Source organism: Asterias amurensis, chromosome 6 (assembly GCF_032118995.1).
Source record: "Asterias amurensis chromosome 6, ASM3211899v1".
NCBI classification, from domain to species: Eukaryota; Metazoa; Echinodermata; class Asteroidea; order Forcipulatida; family Asteriidae; genus Asterias; species Asterias amurensis.
Window position 1 is genome coordinate 11,856,807 of NC_092653.1, and position 23,650 is coordinate 11,880,456.

Below are 23,650 nucleotides of genomic sequence, written 5' to 3' on the forward strand. Positions count from 1 at the left end.
TGCAGCTCAACGTCGCCACTATAGAGTTTATTTATAAACCCTGAAATGTTTTCCTGATAATAATCTCCTGTATAGACCTTATGCATTGACGTCATACAGCGGCCATCTTAGTGGAAAAACGGTGACGAAACAATCGAATCGCACAAATTTGTACGCGCGTCGAACAGGATTGACCAATGGACAACCTCCTTTTGACCTTTAGGTGAGGGCGCCCTACTGAAATGACGTCATATGCATAAGGTCTTATAGAATTGCTTAACACGGTGCACGCTCATTACCAGGGCCTTGTCTGTTGACATTTGATTTTTAGGGGGTCATTTTAGGGATTCGCGTCTTGTCCACTGAGCGTCTTATCCTCAGGAAAATACGGTACTTACGATCCTAGATAATCTTAAGTGAACCAATGTTGATCTTTTGGGACGCCAGGTGGCAGCAGACTTACCAGGAAAACCCATTGTTCTCGGTATAGTGCGCAATCTGTTAACTACGTAAACAATAGAAGTTTATATGGTAAGTCTGCTGTCACCTAGCGTTCCAAAGTCTCACATTCGTCGTTGGCGGTTTCACTGCAAATTCACCAGAATAAAATTAAGGAGGAGGAGGGAGGGGGGGGGGGGTGAATTTCCAATCCTTGATCCCAATTAAGAGGTATACGTAAAGTGTTCCTCTTTGATGTGACAATCATGGTTTTGACTCAGATGAACTGCGCTGACTTTTCTGCCTCCAGTGCAACCACAGTGCAGCAACAACCGCCAGTAATTGTACACCAGCCATTAGACTGAAAACCACTTTATAGTCTCCAATAGTATCATAAATCAAGCCTGGTGGATACAAAAGCATAAAGAAAACATACACATAGAAGATATATAAGTAGTGTCGAGGGCAGATACCCTATGTGAACTATATTGGGGGATTGTGCATCCGTCCAGAGTTGTATGCCTTTTGACTTGGACTTATCTGACCTTTAGCCCTCCCCCTGTTTGGACTCGTATATGGACCCATATTCGACCATCTTGACTCTGGGAATCGGATTCGACCATCAGAACTTGATCTGGACCATCTGGACTTGTTTGGTTTGACAGTTAGACATCAAAGTTGTGTTTCAACAGAATAATGTGCAGAATTATAAAACTTTCTTGCAATATTGTTTGTGTTATCTCTGCAGACAAGGACATGAACTCACCTGGAAAATATAAAAGAAGGAGTAATGTCGAACCAGATGCAACTCCTAACAATCCCAGTGCATGTCCCATCTGTTCTTTACCGAACACCTTCTTAATGACAACATCTATGAGTATTGAACTCATTGCGAAAGCGTTTCCAAACATGAAAGCATTCGCAATCACCGCCCAATAAGACGTCAACCATGGATCGACAGCATAATACATGGCAACTAAAAGCTGAGCTATAGCAAGCCACGTGTAAGTGCTGACAGCCTGCACAGAATTAATCAGTGGACAAATCACAATGCAAGCTACTGTTCTTCCAATTCCATAAGAGACAATAAAATGAGATGCGTCTTCCAGTGTGAAATCTTTATACACAGTACTGTACTGCACATAGTATATTATCCAAGCCATATAAACCATTGTCCAAACGCACACTATAAATACAACAAGCCAGAAAGATAGTGATGATAATAAACCAAGCCGGAATGTATCTTTAGCAAATGAGTTGAGTGTGGTAAAACAAGCACAGCTAAAGCAACTCCTTGGTACCACTTTGTCGTTCTTAATGGCCTCTTGGTCTTCGTCCATGTGAGCTGCCTCATAACCATTATGACTGCATCTTGCAGCAGTTGGTTTAATTAGAGCTCCACATACAGCAAGGTGCAAGAATAATGCACCAAGTAGTAGCATAGTTCCCCTCCAGCCGTAGATATCTAGAAAGAGCTGTATCAAAGGCACAGCAGCCACGAATGCAAAGGAGTCGCCCAAACTCGCAATGCCATAGGCCAATGTGATGGATTGACTGAAGTAGCCTCCAACCAGATGTTTCGTTACGATGAACGAGATGCCGACAGCCGGTCCTGAAGAGTAAAACACACAGTATTTAACAACCAATCGTAAAAGAAGTTGAACAGGCAAAACACAGTCAATTCACAAATCAATAAATAAAACAGGATTATTCCTTACAATTTAGGTAAACTTTTGATCACAACACTGATGATTTGTTTTCATACCTGAAATTTTCGACGGACACTTCGGTGTTCATGAAGTTTACCTAAAAAATTGTATCCAACTACAAGTACAGATGAAGTTTCACGATAGGATTATTCCTTATTTAAGAAAAACAAAACATGGTTTCATCGACCCACTTAATTTGCATTTTACGATTTGTTTAGCTGGTGCCAGCATTGGATTGTTTGTATTCGTATATGAAGTCTCCCCAAAACTATTAAACATAATATTTTGTTTTGTACACAAGATCATTCTGCATCGATTCAATTACCTGTTAATACGGCAAGGGTTAAGGTAATGGCGTATAAACTGGGTAGAAATGATGCAGCAATCATGGAGATACCTGCGACCAATCCACTCACTGTCACCACGGTTCTCGCGCCAAATCTCTCTTTTAGTGGAGTTGCTAGGATGCCTTTAGGGGGAACAAAACGTCTGTAATAAGACTCAATGAACTCGTGACACTATAAGGTGGTATCCAAAATAATTAGAAGGGATGTTAAACATCTAAACCATCAGTAATTTTACAATTCATCGTTGGTTAAATTCCACTCAATTTTTTGCAGACACTACCCATTCACTCGAGTTTACCCCCTTTGGTACCAAGACAACTCGTTTTCACAAATACTTTTGAAGAACTTTCCGATGATAGATTGTAAATGAGTTATGAGTGGTTCATGAGTAGTTTGTTTTGTATTATTTTGAGTTGATGCAATTCGATCAGTGTTGTCACCGGCCCTTTTGGTTTTAAATTTTCGAATCGGTTTTAAATTTTCACTTCAACCAAGTGAAGTGAGGCCCTTTTTATTTTTATTTTTTAAAGTTATTTTTAACCACAACACCTATATTGTTCAGTGACCCCTGAACTATACTCTGGTTTAATTCAAGTCTATTTATGTTTTCCCTGTCAACGGCTTTGTTGCACACATGAAAATAAATTGTTCAAATTCCAACAATACAATCTGTGGATATCACAGGATCTAATAGCCCCATGCAAGCAAAATGAGTGCCTGTTTATGTAACAACAATTTATAAAAACCTAAAACAGTTTATCCATTATGAGTGGTCGAGAGGGCATCACATGGGGGTGTTTGAACGGATGATATAACACCAGTGTGATTATAAGACAGTTTCTTAATTCCTATTGGTCGAGAGCAACGGCTGGAACAAGTATTTTAATATTTGAATGATAAATTACCTCTTTATCAATAACTACAATACTTCAGAGGGAGCTGTTTCACACAATGTGTTATACTATCAGCAGCTCTCCATTGCTCGTGACCACGTACAACAGCAAATAGTGTCAAGGGGTCAATTTTGTAAAGCTGATTCAGCACAACATATTTTGCTTAAACACAAAAGAGATTGCTTATTCTACACATACTGGCTACACTGGTTGTGACTAATATTTAGCTGCTGTTTACTTTATAGCAATTAAGTGGAGTCTTGGCGGGTAATTTTACTAAAAGCAATGATTTTTTAGCTTAAAGGCAGTGGACACTATTGGTAATTACTCAAAATAATTATTAGCATAAAACCTTACGTGGTAACGAGTAATGGGGAGAGGTTGATAGTATAACATATCGTGAGAAACTGATCCCTTTGAAGTGACGTAGTTTTTGAGAAAGAAGTAATTTTTCACGAATTTGATTTCGAGATCTCAGATTTAGAATTTGAGGTCTCGAAATCAAGCATCAGAAAGCACACAACTTCGTGTGACAAGGGTGTTTTTTATATCATTCATATCTCTCAACTTCGACGACCAATTGAGCTCAAATTTTCACAGGTTTGTTATTTTATGCATATGTTGAGATACACCAAGTGAGTCTACTGGTCTTTGGCACAAAATAACTACCAATGTGTCCATTGCCTCTCAGCATTTTTTTTGCGTATGCAGCTCTATTATATGACTTTGGGCCAAGTGCGTTTTAACATGGAGGTAGAACTATTTCGACCTCCATGGTTTTAATAAACCTAGATATGCAGCAACGTGCGGATTAATATAGAGGATCTCATTGGGAATGTTTATCATTTTTCCCACGGCAGGGCAGGAGAGTGTTTGGGGCTTCCATTACATTGAATAGAAAACATCTGGAGAAAAAAAGACTGGTCGGCAAGTTGTAAGAACGCCTGAATGCTGGTCGGTTGTTTTTGTAATTGTTCAGCGCTGACCAGCCCCGACATATGTAGTCACAACACTGACTTCGATCACAAATGGTCAATATCAGTTATTGGGTCCATGTCTAAGATAAATCGGTCTATGATGAATGATCGTCAGATTTGTTTGTCACTGTCTGACAAAAAAGTACCGGTCGGCAAAGTTGTGACTATGCACGAGTGCTGGTCGTTTTGTTTAAATTGTTCAGCGCTGACCAGCCTCGACCAGTGTAGTCACAGCACTGACTTGTATATCCTAATGGTCATATGTAATTTTGGGGGTCCCATGTCTGGTCGCGCGATAGAAATCTTGACGCGCGTTCCTAAAAAAAACCCCACAGTTTATAGCTTAGAACTAGAGTGCGCACTGGCCTATATACGCGCTCCGGCATGCGCGCAGGCGGCCATTTTCTAAGTTGACAAAACTGCATAGAGTTATATATAAATACTTTTGAAGAACTTTCCGATGATAGATTGTAAATGAGTTCTGAGTAGTTCATGAGTAGTTTGTTTTGTATTATTTTGAGTTGATGCAATTCGATCAGTGTTGTCACCGGCCCTTTTGGTTTTAAATTTTCGCATCGGTTTTAAATTTTCACCAAGTGAAGTGAGGCCCCTTTTTATTGATTTCTTTTTAAATTTATTTTTAACCACAACACCTTATGTTACATTGACCCCTGAACTATACTTTGGTTTCAAAATTCAAGTCTATTTATGTTTTTCCTGTCAACGGCTTTGTTGTACACACGAAACTTGTTCAAATTCCAACAATAAAGTCTGTGGATATCACAGGAACTAATAACCCCATGCAAGGAAAATGTAACAACAATTCATAAATACCTAAGACAGTTTATCCATTATGATTTCGAGACCTCAAACGAAACATGAGGTCTCGAAATCAAATTCGTGGAAAATTACTTCTTTCTCGAAAACTACGTCACTTCAGAGGGAGCCGTTTCTCACAATGTTTTTTTTTATAGCAACCTCTCCCCATTACTCGTAAGGTTTTATGCCAATAATTATTTTGAGTAACTACCAATAGTGTCCATCACTGCCTTTAAGACAAAATACTTTATACAAACTGTTTTATCAAAATAGGGTCGACATATTTCGGTTCAGTTTTTCCGAGTTTCCTGGGGGAAACGCCAGAGAAGAAACACAAATTTAAGAAGAGCAAACTAAACCCTTTTTTGTTTCCCTTCTGTCAAGCAAAGTTTGTGTCCAAATCGATGCGGTTTAGGTGACAAGAAAAAGAAAGAGTTAGTTTAAAAGACATTGAAGAGGTTTTTGCCCGTTTGGCTGAGAACCCTGGACGAAAAAGATGTTTCTGCTGTAGTTTTGAAACCCAACCCCCTGAAAAAAGTCTGCATGCACAACCCGTAAACACCAGTAAGCATATACTAACTAACCTGAGAATTGTAGACCTGCGTCTACCAAAGCAAACATCCATCCAATTAACCAAGTCGAAGTGAGGAACTGTTCTTGTAAGGTTGGTAACATCATACCAAGACCTTTTGAAATAATATTCCACGCTACCTTGATTATAAATAAACCTAACACAGCGATCCAACCATGAAGACCGCCATCTCGGAAGGTGTCCATTGAAGAGTGGAAAAAGCGTGTACAGCAGCTACTGTCAGCCATTGTGAAACGACGCCTACAACAGTTTTCCAGTGACTGGTACACAATCCAGGACACTACAAATTCAATAGTAATGACCTTCGCAGTGCACAACACCTTGTTATTATTCAGAATACCGTATACATTTAGAACGTATTCACAAAGAGTATTCACAAAGAGTTAGGACTCGTCTTATCTGGAGTTAGGAAGAGTACTTAACCCTTAGCACGCTACGAGGCTGTACACACAGTATTCCCCTGGTGCTGAATTTCCTGTGTGGCGCTACTAAAATGCACATACATTTTGGATAAAGAATAACCGAGATACGCTTCTTTCATTACCAGTATTCTATCACCGGCCGCCAAGCCTAGTTGCTGTCGATTTTTATCGGGGCCATCGTCCGATCCAGACCCATCGCTGCTGCCATCCAACCCATTGCCATGTTCATGTACATCGTTATCCTCGACACATACACAGTACATATTACACATACAGCATTGTCAACACATCAGAATCTCTCGAAAAAGGCTCTTCAAAGTCTGATTCTCCGGAGTCTGAGTCCTGAAAATTTGCCAGAAATGCTGCATGGACGTCCATTGTGTCCGCATTTTGTCTTAGCGTACAGCTTTTTGATCGGAAATTGTGAGAAAATTTGGGACAAAAGATCGTTTTTTCCATATGAAATATCGTTGCATACATGTACAGCTAGATACATGCAGCTGGATGAGGGTCAGGGGTAAATAGTTTTCCAGAATTCCTCATCTATTTACTTGCAGTACTGCTGGGCGACTGGAGTCGCCGACAGCGCGCAGGGAATAAACACGCTCGGCGACTGTGGTCGCCGATAGCGTGTAAAGGGTTAACTTAGGACTAATCTTAAGGTCTGCATGCTACAGTGCAGGGTTGGGACTCGTCCTAAGTCCTAAGATTAGTCTTAAGTTAGGAAGAGTTTTGTGAAATCGACGGCAGGTCATATTTTAGCCGTTATTTTCCATTTTATATCGGTTGTAATTAACGGAACAATCCCAGGATGAAGCTAGCCTTGCTCAAGGCAGTCGCATTATTCGCTCCGAAAAGACGCAGCTGTAAACCCACCCGCCGTATACCCTGTGCATGGTGTGTGCGATCACACCGAATGACCCACCCGTATACACACTGTCACATCGCACGAATACTGTTCACACAAGTCATCGCACTCGTACACCACTAACCGCATGCGGAGGCCGTCAGGCCGACAGCCTTGTCGGATCGGTATCTTCCCGTTTTAATGTGTTGTATTGAAAAAATTCCAATAGTGGACGAAATTGGGGGGGCTCGAGGATATGCTAGTATGCAGCTCATGAATATGTATATCGTTCGTCAGACCTATCAGACAACACAGGATGTGAGGCAAATGAATTATTAATTTTGACGTCCAATCACGCACTTCCCTTATCACGACCTTTGGACCCTATCATGCGTCCGTGGTGGTGGTGTGTGAGGTAAACATGTCTCGTCTTTCGCGGGCATTATGGTAATGGGCTGACCGTGGGAACTCTTCGCCTATTATAGTAATGAGGTCAGTGGCTTCAACACAGATCCTACAAGGCTGTCGGCCTGACGGCCGCCGCATGCGGATAGTGTACGGGGGCATCGTGTCGTGCGATGTTACGCACAGTGAATACGGGTGGGTTTTACGCACAGTGAGTACGGGTGGGTTTTTATACAGCGGCGGTCTTTTTTCGGAGTGAATAATTCGACTGCCTTGAGCAAGGCTAGGATGAAGCGCGCCATAATATCGCAAGCATCAATTGACGAGTGCAAAAACAGGCCCAAAGTAGTCTGGATCATCTTTTGAAATATGGCCATCATAAATTAACGGAAACATACGGTTATGGGAATAGAGCAGTTAAAGGTAGTGGAAACTCTGTAAAATTGTTCATTACTCAAAATTTTCGTTTGATGTGTTTCAAACTTTCCTAAATGTTCTTGAACCAAAGTATTTCGACAAAGTTAACCGATATGCATCTTTACTGTAGGAGAGACTCTCTGAAAGAACTCATTCCCGAACCCTCGGCCTTCCATTGTTACACTCTGGTTAATATGAAGAATAGCTTCTTTGTTATTACAATGTGTATTGGGCAAGAGAGGTCACCCAGGCCATCCACTGCTGAACGACCTCAATATACTCACATATTTTTTATTTAGCGGATTATGTAAAAACTTTTCTGACAGAATTTTCGCATGCAGTGGCAGGTTTAGAAATTGAACAACACTTTCTCGTTTTAATATATGTTAAATTTGCATCGGGCGGGAGAGAGAATATTCATTTGTTTTGTTTACCAATTTACACCGATGTGTGTTGGCACTGTATACTTTCGTGTAGTTCTTGGTTTTGTTTTGGAAACTCGTCATGCGTCGTGAATTAAATTGTTCTTTTCTCCAGTTTGTCATGTATCCTCCCTTTATTGTTATTACATTTTAAATAGAGGCACTGGACACGTTTGGTAATAGTGAAAGACCAGTATAATTCTAACTTGATGTTTCGCAAAATATGCATTCAATAACAAACCAGTGAAAAGTTGGTCTCGATTTGTCATCGAACAAGCAAGAGAATAATGAAAGAAAACCAACTTTCAATTTATGTTGAGTTCTTACCAAAAGATTGCACGGCCTTTAAATAAAACTGTTTGTAAATAGAAAAAAAAACATAAACTGCAGAACTTCTGTGCCGTTTTGTTATAAGGTATGTTAACTAAACTGATATTTTTCCAAGCAAAAAACAATTTTTCCCCCCACAATATTTAGAAATAAAGTTTGTGTATTTATATCTATTCTTTACAAAATTATCATTGTTCCAAAAACCTAACAGTCAATGTATGTTAAACATATACTAAGGAAATCTGTTAAAAAGAAAACCGCAGAAAGTCAAGTTGTTAAAAAAGGTCACCACTATCTGTTTTAATACTGTTTCTAGCATTTGTCGTCGTTCAAATTGAATAATTTCTTAGCAGGTTAAAAACACTGGACACCTTTGGCGATTGTCACGTGGTGTATCTCAACATATGCATAAAATAACAAACCTGTGAAAATTTAAACTCAATTGATCGGCGAAGTTGGTAGATATTAATGGGCGAAAAAACACACCATTGTCACACTAAGTTGGGTGCTTTCAGATGCTTGAATTCGCGACCTCAAAATCAAATTGTGAGGTCTCGAAATCAAATTTAAATATTTTATTGAAAAAAAACTATCAACATCTCTACATTGATCACTTACAATTATTTTGAGCACAATTACCAATCCTTTTTTTTTTGGGGGGGGGGGGGGAGGGAGTAGTTTGTTAAGAAAGTCTTTACGGGACAACGGTTTCGACCTGAACACTTGAATACTGTGATTGTTGGACTGCGAAGGCCGTGTTGATTTTTTAATTGAATGGATTACAGCTTGCCAAACATATAGGGAGCACACATAACATTTGGTAGCGCTGTATTCCGGAACTATGTGTATAAAGTCTCTGTTTGACTGGATAGGGTCGTTTCAAAATGGATGATCCTGGCTGCTGTACACGCTTTTTCCACTCTTCAATGGACACTTTACGAGATGGCGGTCTTCATGGTTGGATCGCTGTGTTGGGTTTATTTACAACCAAGGTAGCGGTGAGTACTACTTTGAAAGGTCTTGGTATGATGTTACCAACCTTACAAGAACAGTTCCTCACTTCGACTTGGTTAATTGGCTGGATGGTTGCTTTTGTAGACGCAGGTGCACAAATCTCAGGTGAGTTCGATTAGCTTACTTTCTATTCCTGTTGCAATAGACGATGTGACCTGTGACACCACATGTTTACAAAAGAGCCACAGAGCCTGGACTTCCTGCAGGCATGATTTGTACACAGCTAAATCAAAGAAAACATAAAATCTTATATTGTATGGAGATTGCACTGTCCAATTCTAACCAAATTGGATATGATGAAAGGGGGCACATCTCAAAACTTGAGCAGCTTTTACTTTCATAATTCTTGGTTTTATGTGGAAATTATGACACAAAATGTCAAAATTCCCATTAGGACCAGTGTAGTATCTTGCCTGCCAGAATACTGAAAGAAATTACCAGGTCACACTTATTCTAAACAAGGTTCACATGGTCTATATATTGGACATTCTACACAAAGAATCGTTTCTCCTGAACTGGGGATACCGCGCGGAGCCCCTAAAAGGACATCTAAAAAGAATGATCTCCTGTGCACGAAATCTCGTACGCGCGACATAATTTGGGTTTCTGAACGCAGCCCGTTCCATCGCAACGCCCCCATTACTATCACATCACACACGTGAAACACACCGGTTTTCATTAGAGAGGCCATCGAGATCCACAAGCATGACACCGTACCCCAAGACATCGGCTTCCACATCAGCGACATCTGGCTCCCCCTTCTTCCGACCAATGGATCTTCTATATCCACGGTCACCCCCTAGGCCCCAACCATTAGACTGCTTTGGGTCATCTATACCCTCAGTCACCTAGGCCCCACACCCTCACTGCCCCCTGTGCTTGTTCCTACTGACACGGTTTAGTGAGCACACACCCCCCACACAACTCCCAAGGCTCCACAACAGGTTTCACCACGCATCATCGAGTTCATTTCCCGCCTATATTTCCCGCCTTCGTGCATCACCGCTGATCCACCGCCTAGTACTTAAGCATCCAGCATTCTCCAGAAGACGATCAGAGCATACTGATCGAAACGTCGAGTTAACCCAACGGTTGTTTTCAGAACCACCCCAACTCACTTAGAGATTGTTATTACATGGTGTTACCGCAAACTCTTCTATATCTTATCTCCACCATGCAAAGTTTCAAATCCTACTTCTCGAATGTCAAACAAGGACTATAGCTTGTTACTGGTTTGAATGTCAAACAAGGACCAGTTACTCGTTTGACATCGACCCCTAAGGGCTGGGCACCACAGCTACGTACAGAACTAAAGAGGGGGTTCCAATCCAAGGAACGGTTCACCCAGGCATTCTTGGCAACCGGCCCATGGGGTTTTAGTATACTGTTTGAAAGATTTTTGAAAAGTAAAGACATTTACGTACAAAATTAATACTTTTCACTATTGGCAGCGTACGCATATATACGGACAGATAGACATTTCTGATTACCTAATTTTGAAGGTTCTTTTAAAGATGGTCAGAGGAACACAACCATGGTTATCTTGACCCGACCCATGGGGGTTTTAGTAACTTTTTATAGATTGTTGAAAAATTTCAATTTGTACGTACGAATATACGTTGTTTCGCACTTAATAGAAGCATCTACATTTTCAAAGGTCTATTTCAAGGTGTGTGTGAAAATAATGCCTCCAGGAATCCCGAATTTTCTCGTGCGCTCGAGATAAATTTTGTTTTAATTTATTTTTAAATCTCCCTCTAGGGGCTCCGTAGTGTTGGCCTTACAGCCAATAATGTTTTCGTCGAGGATTTGGTGTTCTTACCAACCGCGTTGAATTATGACACACATTTTGATGGCGATATGTTGAGGATTGTTTGGGAGTTTATCAAAGAGGTATACCATAGAGTGGGTATACCAAACTTCCCCTGGGAGCACAATATGGTTTACCCATGTGGGCCCCTGCTGATCCTGCACCCGTGATTCATGTGGGCCCACAGTTACAGTAGGCCCAGTCGAAATGGGTAAACAATTATCGTTGAAGATGTCTCAACAACTCATGAAACACGGAATGGACCTTTTATAATCTAAATATCATCGTAAAGGTCCTCAAAATAACATAATTTAAAGAACACCTCATTTCTATCGGCACAACTAAATGGAATGTCTACACCGTTTAATTGCCTAACATGAAATTCCGTGCATGATTCTTGCAGAGATAAAACAATTATGACGTCATAAAAACTCGCAGTTACTCGTGGCAATTAAAAATAATCAATAATAAATCAAATATAATATATCATACCTTAATAACTTGATCCGATGTTTTATAGTGTTCAACATGACCGTTCCTTTCTCAAGTCTTTGTTTTGACAACATTTCTTTTTCCTATTAGGCATCCTAGCAACTCCACTAAAAGATAGATTTGGCGCCAGGACTGTATTGACAATCAGTGGATTAGTCGCTGGTAGCTCCATGGCAGTTGCATCATTTCTGCCCAGTTTATACGCTACCATCTCCGTCTTCGTCGTAGTAACAGGTGATTCAAGTCAATAAACAACTTGTACAGACACGTTTAAGTAATTGGTCAAGCCAAAGTAGATACACACATGGTTTTACCGCAAACCAAATATATATTTTAACCGTAGTGTTTTGTTCGCTCACGTAATTTCGTTTCCTCAAAACGTTATTTCACTCCCTTTGAAATATGTTTCGTTCCCACGAAATGTGGTATTTCGAGAGTAGCTAAAGGAAACTAGCCTATTTTGAGGGAATATGTTTTTTTAGAGAACGGAAACATATTTTGTGGAATTGAAGAAAAACATTCTTGGAAGCAAAATATTTCTTTGACGGAGGACAGATTTTGGGTTCACTTTTTCGATCTTTCCAACCAGTCCTAGCGAAGCGTGTGACAATTCTACTCAGAAAACTTTTGAACAGTTTCAAATAATATAAACATATTGACTGGCATAATTCGGTAACTAGTATACGTCTATTCCCGCCCACGAGGGACTTTGAGTGACCAGAAGAGCGACCTATTTCCTGAGGCCAAAGGCCGAGGGAAATAGGCCCCTCTTCTGGTTACTCACAGGCCCAAGGGGGAATAGACGTGCACTAGTTACCGAATTATGTCAGTCAATATGTGTTTTATAACACAGGTCGGTCTTAAAATGTCAAATAAGAACAGAAAAAGGAATTCTGTAGTTTGTTCACGGTTCAAGTCACCAGAGGGCGCTAATACCGCGGGCACTATTTGCAAAGACTATTGCCCGCTCTGGGACTATTTCCGCAAAAAAACGCACGCGTGATCACTAGCGTATATTAGTTCATCCCACGTGACCGTGTTTCAGCCAATCAGAATACAAAACGAGCTGGAGGTGTGTTATAATATACACATATGGACTGGCAATGAGGTAACTAGTGTACGTCTATTCCCCAGAGGGACTTTGAGTTACCAGATAGGCCCCTCTTCTGGTCATCCACAGGCCCGAGGGGGAATAGACGTATACTAGTTACCGAATTATTACAGCTCGGTCTTACATGTGTTACCGAATTATTACAACTCGGTCTTACATGTGAAATAAGAACAGCAATCTGGAACAGAAAGGAAGTTTTGTAGTTGCTGTTCCCGATTTAAGTCAAAAGAGGGCGCTGTGACCGGGCACTATGCAAAGCCCCGGACACGATTGCATGCGCAAAATTGTCCGGAGCGGACAGTATTGCATGGCGAACACAATTGCATCTCACACCGGTGCCTACTTGGAAAAATTGTGAATTGCAAAATGATTGACTCATGCAAACAATGTCTAATTCCTAAATGGAACATTCCCGTTTAATTTATGTTAATTTAAGTAGGATTTGAAACTTTGCATGGTGGAAATACGATATAAAAAGGTTTGCCGTAACACCATGTAATGACTATCTCTAATGAGTTGGGGTGGTTCTGAAAAGAACCGTTGGTTATAATTATTATATTGTGTTAATTAAACTGACTGTTTTCTCTAGTGACATTATTTACTGATGGTCTTGGGAAAATGTGTGTTTTACTTTTTTACTATCCAGGACCAGCGCTCGGCATCTCAAGAGTCATAACAAAGAATTTGATTGGAAACTACTTCAATAAATCGATCACATTAGCCTATGGCATGGCGGGTTTGGGCGCCTCTTTTGCTTTCGTGGCCGTCGTGCCCTTGATACAGCTCTTTCTAGATACCTACGGCTGGAGGGGAACAATGCTTCTACTAGGAGGACTGTTATTACACCTCGGTGTCTGTGGAGCTCTAACTATCTCACCTGCTGCACCTTTAAGTCAAGATGGCTATGAGGCAGCTCGCACTATTGAAGACCAAGAGGCCATTTTAAACGACAAAGTGCAACCAAACAACCGCTTTAGCTGTTCTTGTTTAACCACAATCTACTCATTTTTTAGAGATACATTCCGGCTTGGTCTGTTTTCATCCATATCTTTCTGGCTGGTTGTATTTACAGTATGCGTGTGGAGAATGACATATTCTGCTTGGATAATATATTTTGTTCAGTACAGTACTGTGTATAAGGATTTCACACTGGAAGACGCATCGCAATTTATTGTGTCCTATGGAATTGGAAGACTGACAGCTTGCGTTGTGATTAGTCCGTTGGTTGATTCTGTGCAGGTTGTTAGCACATACACATGGCTTGCTATAGCTCAGCTTTTAGTTGCCGTTTATTATGCTGTCGATCCATGGTTGATATCATATTGGGCGATGATTGCGAATGCTTTCGTGTTTGGAAACGCCTTCTCACTGAGTTCGGTACTCATAGATGTTGCCACTAAGAAGGTATTCGGTAAAGAACAGATGGGGCATGCAATGGGATTGTTAGGAGTTGCATCTGGTTCGACATCACTCCTCCTCTTGTATTTTCCAGGTGAGTTCATATTCATTTCTTTGCAGCGATAACACTTTAACAACTGCAACTACGTTGCCAAATTCAGCACTATTTTTTTGGAACAAAACTTTCATTTTCAATAAGTTCATTGTATAATGAAAAGGTCGCGCTCAAACCGTTGCTGCTTTTATCTTTGTCGTTCAACACTCGGGACATTGTTTCGCATTAAAGACAATGTCCCGACAAGGTAAATGCGTGTATTTATAATGTTGTTGAAGTCTCATTTAAAATTATAAGGACGACCGGTGATAATTGGGTTTATAACACAATCAACAAATTTACCACAGAGTTGAGATATTACATTGGGAACTATGTCTGGCCTGGTCATCGCTGATCGATCCTTCAGATAAAATCATGTCGAACTACAGTTGAGGCAGCAATTCTGAAAACTTTGGCAAAGGCCACAAATGCGAAAACCTTCTAGCCAGATATCTCCTCATAAACTGAGGCAAAATTCATGATTGTGCCATCGAAACAGAGAAGTCCTCATTGTCGAAGTTTTGGGACTGTTTAGTTGAGTCCTTGCACTGAATGTCATTTGTGTTGAGTCCCAGTCATGAGTCACAAAGGGAGAGTCCAAGTCCAGTCAAGATGGTCAAATTCTGAGTCAAAATCTGAGTCCAGCTGGTCTTAGTCCGAGTCCAGATGGTCGACTTCGAGTCCAGTCCGACACAAAAGTCTTTGACCAAGTGATCGACTCATTGGAACACATCTTTGCATCAATGGCACAACTCCTCCAAAAAAGTTTATACATATAGGCTTTCTCTGCCGCCAATATTTTATCACTAAATCTGCGTGTGTTTTTTTAAATGTTTTTTTTTTGTGTCCACCAGGCTTGATTTATGACACCATTGGAGACTACACAGTGGCTTTCAGTCTCATGGCTGGTGCCCAACTACTGACTGTTGCTGCTGTACTGTGGTTACATTGGAGGCAGCAAAGCCATCGCAGTTCATCTAAGTCATAGCAATGAGGAACACTCTCCGTTAAAGTCACCTGGAAGTGGTATTTTTTCAAAATCAAGCTTTTTTCACCAATATATGTGTTTTGATGAGTGGAATGTTAATAAACAGTTAACTAAGGTTTTAAAAAATCAGTTCTTATGTTATTTACAAATTTAAGAGTAGACCCCGACCCGAGAGGGCGCTGTTCGTGACATCAATCGAGGTAGACTTTGCCTGTAATGCGTAAAGTAAACACAATTGCAAAGTACATGTACGGACCAAGTCGTGAGTTTGTACGTTCATTTTTTTTCCGGCAATAGACTGTGCAAGTCTCGCGAGAAATTGAACTTCCGGGACCATTGTGGTCCCAACCTAATGGAGTTTTACGTTGGGGAGATTTTGTTCTATCAATAATTTTAGTTTAACATAAGTTATGACTCTAAAAAGTGAATATGTTCTTGGGAATGTAAAAATAAGTGATTGAAAACAGAAAAGTAAAATCGATTCAACAAATTAACGAAGAAAACTAAAAAAAAAAAACTTGACCTCCAGTTTCCGGTTTACTCTAAACAATTAAGAATATTACCCAATTGACGTTCCCATTATCGCTGTACCTATGTGATGATCGCACCAATTGGACGTGATTCACAAACGGGGTTTATTAGAAAAACCATCCAGGTCGATGTCGAACAGCAATCCTCGTCCCGATAAATGTGTAATTGTCACGTTAATTTAAACAAAACAATTTCTATGTACACGAATTAAAATAATAATTATACAAAAAGTACGTTAAAAATAATAATCTTTAAGAATTTTTTAAAATAACAATTTCAATACAATTTGGTTTTGTACAAAAATATACTTTTTTTCGAATTAAGTTCTCGTTTTCGCTACGTGCGAGACTTGCACAGTCTATGCCGACCAGGTGTATTGCTGCTGAATGCAGAAACACACTTTTTGAAATGAACCAACTCACGACTTGGACGTACATGTACTTTGCACGTGTGTTTTACTATACGCATTGCAGGCAAAGTCTGCCTCGATTGACGTCCAAAAGGGGTAGGCGGAGTCAGCCCCCCAAACAACTTTATATATTTTTTAAACATTTAAATCGTGACAAACAATAACTAAAAAAATTGTTTTATTGTTCGTAAGCATATACTCTTATGTTTGAAAGAAGAAACAAAAATCTATTTCCAGGTGACTTTAACCTGTTTAGGACCAATCGTTGGAAAATTACCTCTCCCCACATTTTACAGCGCATAAATGTTCAAGGCACGATTTCACAAAGGACTAAGATTCTTCCCACTTTAGGATGGGTTGTTTGCCACAGTGATTTTGTATTGTGACATCACACCTTTCTTGGCAATTAAGGTTTTGTGCCTTGTGAAATCAGCCACAGGCAACCTTTTGTAAGTTACAGTGAAAACCGAAAGCAATGTTGTCTTTATCATTATAATCATTATAATTATAAAAACCTAAGGGATATTTACCAATGAGGCAACCTCTGATGTTTACCATAACAATGTTTATCCATTTTACGGAACTTTATCCCTATTATGTGATGTATTTATCTTCAAGTTTAGTGTTGATGTGGTCTACTTCAGAAGCTCTGAGAATAGACAGTCAAGTACTGTTTGCCGTTTCGGTTAGTGTGCTATGACCGTCTTGCTAGGATTGGTTGGTTTCAGTGTTAAATAAGTTCGCTGGAGCGGGGATGGTTTTGGCGGTTCTTTCGTGTGAGTAGAGGTTGCCAGATGTTGCTGATGTTCATGCCATCATGTTCATGTCTTATTGTACTGTGAGTATTATTTGAAGCGTAGCATTGCATGGTGTCGCTATATAGGAGAAAAGACGAGCAGAGCATAACTATTCGAACCGTCGAGACCATGCCGTGGTATAGCGGCTCTTTTCATGTTAGGCCGTGTCCGGCAGATCACAGTTTTTTGATCTCTTGTTTGATTCTTCTCTGGTGCCATCGTCAATTGATGCTTTGCGATATTATGGCGAACTTCATTCTTGGATTGTTATTCAGTTTAAGTTTAATCAACACCGAGACGTAGTGGAAACTACTTAATCCAAAGGTCTTGGTAGGCTATAATGTCAACGGCTACGACCTGAACACCTTTTAATACGGTATTTTGATAATAGAAGGTGTTTTTGCACTGCGAAGGTCAATAACGAATTTGTAGTATCCCAGAATTTTGTACAAGGTCATCGGTCACTTGTATGCGTCGTTTCAAAATGGATGATCCTGGCTGCTTTACACGCTTTTTCCCCAGTCTCTTCAATTGACACTTTTTGAGATGGCGGTCTTCATGGCTGGATCGCTGTGTATATGTGAGGATATTTTTTATTTTAATGTTATTTTATTTTAAATCTTCGGACATAATTCTTTGTTGGCAGGGGCCGTCCAGGGTAAGGCAAAAGTTTTAAAAACTGTCATCAAAGCGATGTGCCCTCCCAGACCCCTCCAACAAAAAACATACATGTTTATAAAAATACAGAAAATAAAAGGATGAATTTAAAAAATAGAGATAATAACATATAAAAGTACAAAACACTACAGCAAATTAAAATAATGAAACACCGAGCTGGCACAAACATTATGGCAAGATAGTGACAATAGACCAAAACTGAACGCTGGTAGATAAACAAAATATCACCCATATAATTATTAAGAAACAAACCAAGCAAAGTATAAGAAGATTGGCAATAACAGATTAACCCTAAGAACTAAAATGGTCACGTAAATTACATTTGAAAACGTTAAAAGGCTCAGTGACAAGACAGTTACGCAGATCACGATCAAGCTCAGAAAATGTTTTAGGAATTCGAACAAGTCCACAAAATTTGAATGCATTGACCCTAGGATTGACATGGTAGAATGTAAGTGAATCTAAGTGACGACAGTTAACATGAAAATAATCAAGTACATTTTACATAAAATACATGTTATAAACTGATCACAAAAACTAAGGAAACTTTTTTCAATCCAGTATATTTGTTATTATTTAGTACTCTCCTTGTATATGGTATATATCAATGCAAAGTTGAACTGTTCCTCTTTCAAATGATACCACATTTGCAATGATTACATGTTGCTGAACTTGGCTACACGAATAACAATGAGGCAAAGTCACAAATCAAATGTGCCCAAATTACCGTTGTCTGTGCTAAATGGTCAATAGGTAATGCTCAATAATCAAACCGATCAAGCTTTTCAGAACCATTAATGGTTTACACAAAGATTTGCACCAGTGAGCTCATCAGACACAATTAACCCTGATCTCTTGAAAACACCTTGTTTGATGGGTATTTGCAAGACGATATTCTACAGCCGATGCAGTCCTATTCTTGCAGACTCTTGGACCAAAATGCCATCTTTCAAGATGACAACGCTCGCCCCCATCGAGCCCGACTGGTGACTGACTACCTGAACAATGTTGGGGTGCACCGGATGGATTGGCCCGCTAACAGTCCAGACCTGAATCCCATGGAACATCTGTGGGAACAGCTTGGCCTCGCTGTCCGCCGCAGAACCACTAACACATCAACTGTGGCTGACCTAACCAGGTTCCCTAGAATGAAGAATGGAACGCCATCCCTCATCATCAGTGCATCACAAAACTTTTGTGCAGCATGAGAAGAAGGTGCCAGGCTGTCATCAAGGCCTTCGGATCATCCACTCGTTACTGAACTTCTTGTATCAATAAAGTGTATTAAGATCAGTAAGTTGTCTTGCTTGTTTGAATTACAGTGTCAATTTGATTGTTCACACGGTAACACAAAATTGCTAATTTTGGCACATTTGATTTGTGACTTTGTCTCATTCTCATTAACGTGGTCAAGTCCAGCAACATGTAAACATTGCAATTGTGGTATCATTTTGAAGAGGAACAGTTCAGCTTTGTAATGATATATACCATATTCAAAGAGAGTATTAAATAATAACAAATATACTGGATTGACAAAAGTTTCCTTACTTTTTGTGAGCAGTTTATAAGGGCTGACAAGAAGTTAAGAAAAGAATATGTTCATACATTGTCCCCTATTGTACAAAGACATTAGTCCAAGCGATTGAAGGCGATCTTCGTAGGGTTGCTCCTGGCACCTTTGTCTTAAAATCATCCTTGTAGCCCTACGTTGGACAGATTCAAGGATTATTGACATGCTTGGTGAGGTACACCCACCAGGCCGGGGAGCAGTAATCCAGTAGTGGGACTACCAAAGTTTTGTATAAATACAGCGCTACATTTCGCGAGCAGTCACTTGTTACGAGTCGAATTAGGCCAATCATTCGACTACATCTGTTGACAGTTTCTTCAACTTAGGCCAATAAGAGGCATACAGAACGGAACACACTGTAAAAAAATTGGGTAAAAAAATGCCCAACTTTTTACCCAATTAAGGGCGAATAGTGAACTCCTCCAACTTTTGGGCAAAATATTACCCATCAAAGTTGGGCACTCTGATTGCCAAATAATTGGGTAATATTTCCTTATCAATAGTTGGGTATATTTTGCTAACCAACAGTTGGGTAATATTTTGTTTACCCATTTTCTGGGTATTTAATACATTATCAATAACACACTTATTGGGCGATGATTTTATTAATGATTTAACCCTTTTCGGTGTTATCCAACAAATGGTGAATATATTTAACCCTTTGATTTACAGTTTCTCCTGTGATACGTCATACAACCAGGCATAGAAAATATCTTTTCCACGTTGGCAAACGGTAGTGAGCTGTGACCTCGACATCTCTCTCAAAATCGAGAGGGTGCTCAGTGGTTTGTAGATGCTTTGGAAGGTTAGTTTTCAACTAAATACAGTTTGTTGCCTGTTCAGTTGTACACGGTCGTGACAGTTGCAGCGCAAGCACACGCATACATGCCACAACCGGCATTGCACATAATGGCATGATAAAACTGAAACAAAAAACTGAAACTAATTCAACTTGTGTCACTGTGTTGCTCCCTCTGCAACTGTCACGACTATGTACGACTGAATAGAAAACACAACTTCATATTTAGTTAAAAACTAACCTTCAAATTGGATCTATATCTACTGGACAACCCCGCTCGTCACAGCCACTCCTCCACTCGCCATGTTGGAAAATATCGTTATGTTTTTTATACCATACCCAACTTTTGGGCAACTCTTTGATCGTAGTGCGCATGATTGGATGATTTTGACCAACTAATGTGCATTATTTTAACCAACAATCAAAATTAATTAAAATTACCAAAAAAGTTGACCAATAAATAAGCAAAAGTGTAACCAACAGTTATGATAAATTCAGATTACGAATTATTTGCCCAACACTTGCCCAACTTTTATTCCGCTTTTTAAACAAAAAATTGGCAAACAAAATGTTTGCCCAACAACACCAACTACTGGTTTTGTTGGGCAATTATCGACCAATAATTGTTGAAGTTACTTTGCCCAACAAATGATTTGACCAACGTTTTTGCAGTGCAGAACATCTGTAAAATGTGAGCAGCAGTAGAACCTTTTGGGTTGACAGCATCTTCAAGTGCGGATCTATGAACCAAGTTTTAGGGGGAAATACTGTCAAAGAGTGAGCACGTAAGTGTGAAACCTTTACGGCATGGGTCCGAGCCCGCTCAAGGGCCCGGGAAAATTTTGTATTTTTTAGATGCTCTGTGGTGCAATCTTTAGGCCTTTTAGCGGCCAAATGGCAAACGAAACAGAACGATGAGCTGTGTAAATATTGTGTTCCAGTGCTCCACAGTTCCACAGTGCAAAATACGATTTTCATGATAAAGGTGGTCAAACGACACGGGGAATATTTGATACTGTGTCCCCCACCCTTCGAAAATGGGGTGGGGTGGGGTGGGGTACACGTCCCTTCCACTCTTTCAAGGGGGAGGTGCAAATCTGTCAACGATGGAGCATGCGTGTGAGAAGCCTTTACGGCGTGGGGTGCGGGCCCGATTAAGGGCCCAGGAAAATTTTGCATTTTAGATGCTCTGTGATGCAATCTAGGGCCAATTTTGATGGGGGATATTGTGTCATCCTTTGCCCACAGGATTAATGCCCATATAGGGACACCGGGTTTCGTCTTACACAGTGCAAAAATTGGGCTTCATGATAAAGGTCGTCAAAAAGGTGGGGGGGGGGGATTTGATATTGTGTCCCCCACCCTCCGTAAGGTGGGGGACATGTCCCCCTGGTCCCCCCCTGATTGACGCCCATGCATGTACAGCAATAAGCTATGTGCTCCATTGGCCCTGTCGTTACACGTACGCGTTGTGTCAAACACGGTTTTACCATGCACACTCAACCCAACCCTATGCATCTTCAGTAAACACGACCGACACAAACTTTATACAAAATGGCGAAATCACGCAGATTACTTTCCACATTAGAGAGACATGCACAATGTCTCCCATAATGTAAAATACATATCAAACGAATCGTTAGTTTTGCCTGACAATTTGGTGTAGTCCAGTCAGGGCGCAACAAGTAAAACACCCCCTCAAATTTACCTAGAGGTTTTAACTTTTGTTTGACAGTGTATAAAAGTAAGCTGAACTAAATCGAAAACAGCGGTGCGGATAGACTGATTATCAGAATACCGTATATAAAGGTGTTCAGGTCATATTAGCCGTTGACATCAAAGGCCTTTGGATAAACTATTTTCCGTTACATTGGTCGTTATTAACGGAACAATCCTACCATGAAGTTCGCTTTAATTTCGTAAAGCATCAATTGACGAGTGCAAAAACACGTCCAACGCAGTCTGGATTAACTTAGGAATGGCCATACAGTCTAGTACAAATGACTGGAAACCGACGGTTCTGGAACAGAGCAGTTAAAGGCAGTGGACACTATTGGTAATTACTCAACATAATTATTGGCATAAAAATTTAGTTGGTAACGAGTAACGGGGAGCGGTTGATAGTGTAAAACATTGTGAGAAACGGCTCCCTCTGAAGTAAACTGGTAGTTTTCGAGAAAGAAGTAATTTTCCACGAATTTGATTTCGAGACCTCAGAATTAGATTTTGAGGTCTCGAAATCACTGAAGCATCTGAAAGCACACAACTTCGTGTGACAAAGAGTGTTTTTTCCTTTATTATTATCTCGCAACTTCGACGACCAATTGAGCTCGAATTTTCACAGGTTTGTTATTTTATGCATTGGCCTATGTTGAGATACACCAAGTGAGAAGACTGGTTTTTGACAATCACCAATAGTGTCCAGTGCCTTTAACACACATTATTGGTATATAGGATTCAATTAATACATGCCTCTCCGTTTATTAAAAGAAAATATTTGTTTATTACTTTACCTAGCCTTTTATAAAACGTGTTGAGTGCGTCCCGGTTTTACTATATCTGTGCTTGTCCTAAAAAAAAAACCATTCATGATGCACATATGTTTTTCCCCATCAAAAACGGTTTTTGTGTGGTTATAATGGTCTCACCTCCGGGTCTGTTTACACAGGGCTACTTGTATGATTTCAGGTTTTTCCCTTACACACAAAACTATCGGTAAAGACTCTTGTTCAAAAGCATTTCCCTAAATATTTGTATTTCCCCGGCATACACCATTTCCGGAACACGACAACCAATTGTGGGACATAGATACCCTTCCACACCCTCTCCTACCCATTTGTTATTATTATATTTTTTTTAAAGAAAGAGCTGATTAATTTGATGTTTGTTTCGTTCCCGGCTTACATAGTTGTAAAATGGTACTCTTCTAAATATGTTTGGCAAGTCAGTCAACCCGCTGGCGAGTGTAATGTGTTCATCCATGGTGGTGTGAACTAGAAAATAATAACAATTAATATCCACAATCTACACAATCATAGGTTTTGAAGTAGGCCTGACCGACCAGACGCAAAATTCGGATATCCCAAAATTCCATCACCGGTTGCAAAAGTTGACCGATTGCAAAAAGCCACCACCGATCCCTAAAGTTGACCGATTGCAAAAAGCCACCACCGATCCCTAAGGTTGACCGATTGCAAAAAGCCATCACCGATCCCCAAAGTTTTGAATTGTGCTGAATTGAATAGATGACGGCTTACCAAACTCGAACACACCTCAATGAACATACATAACATTATGTATTTCTGTATCCGTGAACTATGTATATCAAGTCACTGGTTAACTGGATTATAGGGTCGTTTCAA

The 23,650-nt window shown here is 40.1% G+C and overlaps 2 protein-coding genes across 2 annotated transcripts; one reads left to right on the top strand and one right to left on the bottom strand.

The window, feature by feature from the left end:
* Positions 1–625: 625 nt before the first annotated feature.
* Positions 626–5,939, bottom strand: LOC139938968 (monocarboxylate transporter 12-like). The gene is made up of 4 exons (XM_071934654.1): positions 5,747–5,939; positions 2,452–2,595; positions 1,184–2,029; positions 626–821 (listed from the first exon to the last, which is right to left on the bottom strand). The coding sequence occupies exons 1-4, from the start codon at positions 5,937–5,939 to the stop codon at positions 682–684; spliced, it is 1,323 nt and encodes a 440-aa protein (XP_071790755.1). The 3' UTR covers positions 626–681.
* Positions 5,940–9,523: 3,584 nt separating this feature from the next.
* On the top strand, positions 9,524–15,504 carry LOC139938205 (monocarboxylate transporter 12-like). The gene is made up of 4 exons (XM_071933604.1): positions 9,524–9,716; positions 12,004–12,147; positions 13,671–14,516; positions 15,371–15,504. Exons 1-4 carry the CDS (start codon positions 9,524–9,526, stop codon positions 15,502–15,504), a joined length of 1,317 nt encoding a protein of 438 aa, XP_071789705.1.
* Positions 15,505–23,650: the final 8,146 nt, after the last annotated feature.